This window comes from Lipophrys pholis (assembly GCF_963383615.2).
Source record: "Lipophrys pholis genome assembly, chromosome: 10".
Lineage (NCBI taxonomy): Eukaryota > Metazoa > Chordata > Actinopteri > Blenniiformes > Blenniidae > Lipophrys > Lipophrys pholis.
The window spans coordinates 24,784,507-24,793,702 of NC_137640.1; the positions used below are offsets into that span (position 1 = coordinate 24,784,507).

The window sequence follows — 9,196 nt, forward strand, 5'->3', positions numbered from 1 at the left end:
ACAAGAGGCACAGGTTTTTTTTCCATTGATTTATTAGAACAAATTTCTGTGTTGGGAACAGAGCAGACTGACGGCTCAGTCTGAGGCCTCCTGTTCCTGAGCCCGGAGGAAGCTGGCCTTCTTCTGGGCCACACGGTCTTTCCTCTGGGACAGGGAGAGTTTGGCACGGTTCCACCTGCGTCACACGGAAGCAATCAGATCGTTTTAAATAACTGGGCCAGAGTCAGAAATAAGACAAAGAGCGTCAAACATGTCAGATTTCCTGGAGGTGCCGAGTATTTACTCCCCGGCCACAACGGAAAGTCTCACCTCTTCTTCTTGACCTCTTTGGGCGGCTTCTTTTCATGAATAGGGTTCTCGCGGATGCCAGCGTGAGCCTTCTTGTACATCTCCTCAATCTGAAAGAGGAGAACACAGTTTTCAGGACCCCTGACAAACAAACTACATTCGAGTGGATTGTGTGTGGACACACGTGGTGGGTTGTCATTATTTGATTCAAATAAGACGACAAAGTTTTGTTGGTATTTAAAGTTCATTTCTACAAGATTTGTAAGATGCTATTTTCTGCCCAGATGTTTAAATCTGATCATCTTAAGGTTTATTTACAGCTGCTGTATAATAAACCACTGAAGCACACAATATGTGACTGTTCAGGAAGAGCCTGTGGCGACAAACTGTGCACACCAGTTGTAATGAACTTGCAGTCCACCAGAGGGCTCACTTTAGCAGAAGGACCAACGTTGAAGAGAGTAAAACTAAAAATATATAAACTGCAATACTTGCAAAAATACCAAAGCCACTTCCATTTTGAATGTGACTTCAGAACACTGAAATGAGTTTAACAAACTATAGTGTTTCATATTAAATCGTCCAGAACGGTTTAATTGACAACTTAAAAGTCCGTGTTTGAATACCGTTATGATTTCACGTGTTGATCTGACTCTTGGTCAGTGCACTGGACTGATGCATTCAGCATTAAGTCGAGTGGCGCTGGCTCATGATACAACTGAGAACTGCTCAACAGGCAGATCCCAACATTCACCAGTTATTACAGATATAACCACAGTAAACTTAATTTCTGACATTTCAAAGAACAGAGTCTAAATGAATCTCTGATTATGCTGTTCAGGCTTAAAGAAACTGTTTGTGCACCAACTAAGATGGTGTGGTTATTTGAAAGGCAAAAAGCTATCGAGACAGTTAATAAAAAAGTCTTGAACGCATGAAAAAAATCCTGCAACAATGAGACAGCTAATGAAAGCTTTTACTTTGGAATCTAACCAGACTGTCCCTGAATTTGGAGCCATAAATTGACTATCCAGGGTGCAGCCAGATGATCATGTTGCAGCATCACTGTTGATAACCTGCTGCCAACTATGACAAGAACTTTACTTTAGTGTTGCTCGAGTTGTGAAGAATTACTTGGACAAAGGGTGAACATTTAAAGTTTGAGTTGTTAAAATCTCTCTGTACAGCTGCTTGATGTAGTTCACCTCATCATCCAACAGAGGGCGTGCTGCGATTACTATGAAATTGCTCATGGAGCAAACAAATCTGATGTTGGTGTGTTTTGCTGCTAAAATGAAAGACGATGCCCAGCGTGGCTGCAGCATGGCGGGGCTGCAGCATGGCGGGGCTGTCCTGGAGAATACCTTCATGGTTTTACATTGTGGAGACAAAGTCATAGAAAGACAAGGCTGCTTGTGTCCTACTCTGACAAGCCTGCAAATATAAGAAGTTAATCTGGCTCGACTGTTTTATGTTTTTATTCCAAAGCTCTTGGAACTCATCTCAATCCTGTAGCACTTTAAAGGAAAGTGTCAAACTTTTTGTTTATGTTTAAAATAAAGTTTGTAAAAACACTCTGTCATCTTGACTTGACTGATGATTTTAAAGAATTATACTTTTCTCTTCCATACTATTAAGTATTGTCCTAGAACAAGACTGACAGCATCAGTATCTACTGAAAAGACTGCTCATATGTTTGAAGTTGCATTGGTTGTGCGTGGACCTTGCTTTGCTTAGGTACATAATTCTTCTGTCAGAATTTCCGCTTCGACCTGGTTCAACACATCAACGTGATCACCAGAGACATTTGATGTGAGCAGAGTTAGACGCTCATTAGTTTTACCTGCTCCGTGGATCCACAAGGATGTTACTCTGAGCCGTGCTACATGCTACATGGTAAAGAGTTTTGGGACACTCACACCAGTGCTGCTACTATACGTACTGTAGGCAGTATACTGTAGTATACTGGAGCCTTCAAGGCCGTTTCAGGTGAGCGCAGCGTCAACGAAGAGGCCGTTTACAAAAACAGTTTTTCTATGTTTACGTATTTGGAGCATGAAATCGGGTTTTATGGCATTTAATAAGTATTAATATCTGTACTCTATCAGCAAGTAGTGGAATGTCAGAACTTTCACTTGGACTCGTCCTTTAAAGTAGTAGTATCGGTGAATCCGGAGATCAATGAGGTGAAAACTCTTAATTATATTGTAAACATTATCTCATCAATGTTCAGTTGGTATGAAAGTGGAAAAAATGTCACGTTAACAAATATGGTGAGCAAATCAAAATGGTTTTCTTTCATAAATTCTATTACTCATAATAAGCTTCAGGTAGTTAAAATTAAACACTTCCATCAACAAGTAATGGCCTCATGCAGTTAACTTTAGCGGGGCCATTTGCTCTGTTGTAAAATTCTCATAACACCGTTTTTATAATGAAAACAAACTCGCAGGCGTGCAGAGAACAATTCACTACAAACATCGACATGGGAGCACACGGACCTTCGTATGGACAGATCATGTTGGATTGTTATTGCAGTGACTGAACCATAAAACTACCAAGTCCCAGGAGAATCTGGCCTGGGAGCCGAGAGACGAGTCGGAGCGTTTGCTAAAGGTTCCACCTTGGCAGTCGTTCTCTAAAAGTTGTTTTCAGTGACTCTGAGCTCCGTAGTCGTGTAAAGTGTCACTCAAAGTGCAACGAAAGTTTCGCTTTTTCATTTGGAAATGATGTAAAGGAGACCGGATTGTGGTTAGTTGGTGCCACTAGAACCAGTTCTGTGATTGAACAGCTTCATTTTCAAGTTTTACATTTGGATCGATTGATCATCGGTTTCCGACTCCATCGCCCCACAATAACATGTTTAAATGGCAAATCTACTGGAGCGGCTCTGCTTGATAAAGACTTAAACTGTTTTAAAGCTTAGCCAACTCTTTGTGTGCACCGCCACTAACAAGAGGGACTTACCGATTCGGGGGTGACTCCGTTCTTGATGAAGCGGGAGAACTGCTTCTTGTAAGCGTCCTCGTCCTCCTCCATCAGGTAGCTCATGTACTCAGACACGTTGATGCCCATGATGTGCTTACGGTGCACCTCAGCGTTGAACTCCTTGCTCTCGGCATCATACCCAGGGAAGCGCTTGATGCTGGAAAGTGAAATACAAAAGTATAATTAGGATCTTTTTGCCACAAACAAGGCACCAAGTCACCTCCCCCTGTTCTCCACATTTAGGATTGGCAGCCATTACTCATTTAAAGTCGGGGAACACGGTGTTGCACAAAGCAGCTTCTCAATGGGCAAGTTGTCTCAAAGTGGTTTGTGTGATTTTAAGTTACGTGTCCTTAGATGTGATTGCACCTTGATAGCACCGACCACACAAAACACTGGAAGTTCTCATTCGTCTAGCAACAACCAAACATTTAAAATGGGAATAAAATGCAAACCACTTCCCAGACTAGATAGAATTGCCAACTGTCACTGCTATACAAAATGTTTGAGAATGTGCCCTCATCAGATTTACAGTCAGCTTTGGTACGTGAATCCCACTTGTTGCATGTCAAGTTGTCCATTTTTATTCAACACGTCATGTTTGTCACACACAGCTGAAAGAGGCTGCAAACATTGCACACTTGTCTCTCTCTCTTTTTTTTTTGCCATTCTCCTAATTGTTGCACCGATTTATCAGACAGGAAACAAAATGTTTAAGCCCAGAGTCATACAAGCTACACTGAACACAAACATCTTCTTTTCTGGCCGTTGAAACATTCGTGTGGTCATTTCTGACCCTGGTTGAGAAGCTCGACTTGCAGTGGCTAAGTTAAAGGGAAGGGTTGCTTTCAGGAAACGTCGAGGAACAAAATTAATTCTCAAAAAGCACAAATATAAAGATTTGAGCCCTTGTGACAGATTTTACAGCCGCATCAGCTTCACTTTATGGGACAATGAGTTGCTTGCAACTTTATTCTTTAGCATCAGTATGACAAAGGTCACAGCAAATGACTGATGTGCAAATCCTATTCTGAGGAATAGTTATTGCATTAATGAGGTGGTGTGTCCAGTGGTTGGCTTCATTGTAATATCTCAGCAAATCCAAAGACACAATCAACATACAGCCCGTGGTCCAATCCAACTTTAAACTAATAAAAATTACTTGTACATTCACAAATTCTCAATGAAACCAAGTAGGATACTTCGGCCTCGCTGACACAACGTTTCAATTGAAAACGTAACATTTTTATTTTAGAAAACTTTTGCATTTCACACGGCAACGTTTTGAAAACGATGTCTGTTTACATAAAAACAGCAGAAACACTGAAAATATAGTTTTCGTGTGGGGCCAATAATCTGTGCCATTTTTGTAAAGAAAACAGACAACAGTAAGCTATGAACCTTTACTAAAGTGAGTATAGAGCCTTTAGTGTGGACAGACAACTAAGCTGGATTGCTATTACAGTGACTCGACTAGAAAACTACCAAGTCCCAGGAGAATATGGACTGGGAGTGATGACACTCTGGATTCACCCATACTTGTTATTGTCCATCTACTTGTACATGTGCAGATAAACTATTTATTACGGCCGCGGTGCGCAGCAGCAGCGTTTCCTGCATCTAAATGGAGACAGACCATTCACAGAAGGCTGCTTTTTGCCCGCTTACGCAACAAACGTTGCCTTTTCAGTGGTTTCAACTACCGTTGTCATGTAAAAGTTTTGCGTTTTCACTTGAAACGGTTCCCGTGTAAAGGATTATATGCAATTGCTGTTAAAAGGAATCATGCCATGCACAGAACAAACTTGTGTCGTGGTCATGAATCGAAGCTGTACAAAAAGCCACAGGTAGATAAAAACCATACGCTACGGGAATATGCCAATCGAAGATTTGTCTACGAGATCACAACACCTATGATTATGATGTTCAAAGACTAAAACAGAGATATTCACAGCTTTGATATACCTTTGGTACAAGCACTGCACCGAACAGCAATTGTCACAGCTTTGGTCGGTTCATTCTGGTGTAGCCGCCTCACCTGTGTGGGATGGACAGCCCTCCGTCGACGGCTCCTTTCAGAGCACCGAACACCTTGTTGCCGGTGGTGGTTCTGGCGAGCCCAGCGTCCAGGTAGCAGGTGAAAGCGCCTGGCTGACCATCAACACTCTCCACATTGAACTCATCGCCCGTCACCTCCACCTGACCCTCGTACACCTTGTCCAGCTTGAACTTGTTCAGAAGCTGAGGATGAGCAAGAGGGAAACTTAGGAAAATCATGTGTCTGAAGCTACATTGTCCTTAATTCACCTCAACACTTCTCAATGTTTTCGCCATTTTCACAAAATTACACAGAAAAGGATTGTTTGGACCACTAATGTGCCCACTGCTCGGATCACCTTTAGCGGTGTCCAGCCCAGTCAGGCACGCTTTAGACGTCGCCCTGCTTCAATACACCTGAAAGTAATGATTACATCATCACCGGGTCCCAAAGAAAGCAAAATAAGGAGCCACTGTTTGCACTCAATGGTGTGACGGCAGGAAACACGCAGGACAGGGGGCCTCCAGAACCAGGATTGGTACCTGCAGAAACACATCAAGGCTAGTTTTTCAAACTTACCCTGCGAGCAACCAGCAGGCCGGTGCAATAGGCGGCTGCGTAATTCGTCAAGCCGACAGTCACGCCGTACTTTGGCAGCTCATGAGAGTAGGCGGCACACACAATCATGTCACCTTCAATCTTGGCGTAGGCAATCTGCAGCACAATGGGTAAAATCAGAAGTTAAAGCACTTTTAATATAAACCGTTGACATGAACAAGTGAGATTATGGTTAACGCGTGATAACGAGATCAGTTAGAGACAGCTCCAGTTATCTTTTCATATTTCTTGATTAGGAGTACTATCCAACATAAGAACTTTGGTGTCTTGAATCATCTTAGACTTGACATAAAGCAGTCAAGAAAAACATTAGATACAATACAAAAACTGCTTTAGCAGCACCAGAGTATCTTCCATTCTGCAACTACCCCAAGCTTCAATATCAGAACCAAGCACACTTTTACCAAATACACTCTATTGCCAAATGTGCACATGACAGAGTGACATCCCATTCCTAAACCAAAGGATTTAATCTGATGTTGGTCTGTTTGCAACTATAACCACTGCAACGCTAAGATTTTTTTCCCACAAAGTGTTTATGGAAATGTTGGACTTTTCTTCAAGAAAGGTATTTGTGAAGTCAGACACTGATGTGAGACGAGAAGGTCTGGGTTACAGTCCATCGGGTCTATGTAAACACCAAACTGGATCATTCATACCTAAATGGACCTTGTTTGGTGCTCTGGTGTGCAGTCATGTTGGTACAGGCAGAGGTCAAAGTTAGGAGCATGAAATTGTCCATAATGTCTTGGTGTGCTGAAACTTCTTTTCACTGGAACTAACCACTCCAAAAAAGCCAGTCCAGTCCAGTCCACACCCCCCCCTCCCCTTTAACTGTAGGTTAAGTTTGGTTTAATACAGTCAGACCAGAACCTTTCTCCTGGCAACCGTCAAACCCGAACTCCACCAGATTGTCAGACGGAGAAGCGTGATTGGTCACCACCAAGAACCCACTGTTCTATAGAGACCCGACGCATTGCATTGTGGTTGGTGGAATGCGGCTTGGATGCGGCTGCTCAGATAAAAACCCTCCATGAAACTCTAAGCACCGTTCTGGAGCCAATCTGAAGATCACATGAAGTTTGGATCTCTGCAACTACGGACTCTGCAGAAAGCCGATGACTTCTGCGCCTCAGCAACCACTGACAACACAGATTGTTTCATAGCCGAGTTCCCGTTGTTCCCAATCACATCCACTTTGTAATAGCACTGCCACCAGTCGATTGTGGAAGATTAAGTAGAAATGAGATTTCCCGGCTGAACTTATTACACAGGTGGCATCCTATCACTTTACCAAGCTGGAATTCACTGAGCTCCTCAAAGCAACTTATTCTTACACGGATGTTTATAGAAATAGTTGATTTTATAAACCTGTGGCCATGAAAGTGACTGGAACACCTGAATTCAATGATTCAGAGAGCCGAACAAATATTATGGGCAAATAGTACAGCAGCAATGCCCGCAGGAAAATACTTTAACATGCCGCATAAAGCACAGACTCACAATATCAAAGTTCATTTATTATCTCCAGATGTGTGAACACCAGTTCAACCGTGCAGCTGGAGAAGCAGATTAACTAAACCACGTGCCTGGAGTCATTTACACCTCAAGTCACCACTGGTATCGTTCCACATTACACATGTGGAGAAGGAGAAAGTCTGTTACCTGACAGACGATGTCCCGGTTGGAGAAACGGACAATCATCCGGTACTTGGGTGTGTTGTACTTGTTCTTGTCCTGGACGACCAGGCGCTTACGGGCAAAGAAGTCAGTCTTTCCCTCTGGAGAGAACCAAAACAGCAATTATTAATACACTGATAAGAAAACAAAACCAAAAACAACAAAAACACGAGTGGTTTTTCATTTTACCTCTCCTTCTCCTGAATTTGACCTGGTATCTCTTGAAGTACGCCTTGCTCTTCACCACTTTAACAAAACCCTGCGAGAGGAGACGTGGACAGGTTATCAACTGGTGGACTGTCAACCGTCAGGACACCTCCCGGGTTAAATCACAGCTTCACAGAAACGAGGGGAAACTCTGCTCAGGGTTAGCATGGCGGCTATGCTAAGCTGCAGAGCGGCTAATGGACATAAAACGAACCGTGTGAGATAAAAACCAACACCGAGAGGAGCTCCGGGGGGGAGACAGCTGGAGAACGACCCTTGGGGCCGCGGGAATTTTCAGGACATCGGGGAAACCAGTGAGTTTGTGAAAACTGTAGGGAGGCCATGTTTGTACGTCCCGAGCTAAAGTAGCAGCGGGACATAATCTACCTCCATCTGCACCCCGAGAGGGTTTTCACCAGCAGAAGAGGGCACGCACACATACAGCGAGAGCTCGGGGGTCGGTGTAGGAACATATCTGTCCGGATTACGAACCATTTCTGCAGTCTTTTAGTCTCCTTATGAAGGAGCCCGGAGCCTCAGACGGGGGTTAGACTCCGCTGCACCGGGAAAAGGAAGATTGCTGTGCGCATGCGCCGTTAATACAGTGTCACCGGAAGAAGAGCTCACAAGCCGGAAAAGGGTGGCCATCACTCTGTCCCCTATCGGGTTGCACGTGAATAGAATAGAATAGAATAGAATAGAATAGAATAGAATAGAATAGAATAGAATAGAATAGTGCTGTACTGCTGGTTGATGGTGTCACCTTCTAATTCTTCCTCCTGCTGGTCATCAGGTATTCTGCTGTACTGCTGGTTGATGGTGTCACCTTCTAATTCTTCCTCCTGCTGCTGTACTGCTGGTTGATGGTGTCACCTTCTAATTCTTCCTCCTGCAGAGCCACAACACATCTGTTACCTAAACAGAAAACTTTTCCTCTCTAGTTATTTGTGATGCCAAAGGAGGTTTATTGATAGTTGAATTGTGTTCATTTTGTCGTTCTAAACTTCATATATTACAGACTCTTTTTTAACGACAGGTAGATGCAGGAAAGATTCTACCTTGCTGACATGTTTCAGCTGCATCTGTAGTCTTTCTCAGAGCGTCATCTGGCCGGTCACCTGATAATGACCGACATGTCATCACAACCAGATGAAGCTCTGAGGAAGACTAAAGATGAAGCTGAAACATTTCAGCAAGGTTGAAGCTTTCCTGCATCTACCTGTCGTTAAAAAAAGACTCTATAATATATGAGATTTATTGATGTGGACATTGGCAACTGGGGATCTGTGCAGGATGCTCTTGTCCTGCACAGATTCTCCATGTACCAGCAAGTACTGGTACCAGCTGGGACCTTTATGCTGGGTGACAGAGGAAGTA

At 43.3% G+C, this 9,196-nt stretch overlaps 1 protein-coding gene across 1 annotated transcript; it reads right to left on the bottom strand.

Moving 5' to 3' along the window:
• Nucleotides 1-29: 29 nt before the first annotated feature.
• LOC308115359 (large ribosomal subunit protein uL18) lies at nt 30-8,422 on the bottom strand. The gene is made up of 8 exons (XM_080472806.1): nt 8,312-8,422; nt 7,802-7,871; nt 7,598-7,713; nt 5,894-6,028; nt 5,315-5,517; nt 3,256-3,433; nt 310-398; nt 30-175 (listed from the first exon to the last, which is right to left on the bottom strand). Exons 1-8 carry the CDS (start codon nt 8,312-8,314, stop codon nt 76-78), a joined length of 894 nt encoding a protein of 297 aa, XP_080328932.1. The 5' UTR covers nt 8,315-8,422; the 3' UTR covers nt 30-75.
• Between the last annotated feature and the right edge of the window lie 774 nt (nt 8,423-9,196).

Bases quoted from the DNA above. Each gene is read 5' to 3' on its own strand.
- LOC308115359 (XM_080472806.1), bottom strand. The intron at 3,434-5,314 runs GTGAGGCGGCTA...TTCACTTTCCAG, and splicing joins GGGCTGTCCATCCCACACAG to CATCAAGCGCTTCCCTGGGT. The intron at 399-3,255 runs GTAAGTCCCTCT...CTCCTCTTTCAG, and splicing joins ACGGAGTCACCCCCGAATCG to ATTGAGGAGATGTACAAGAA.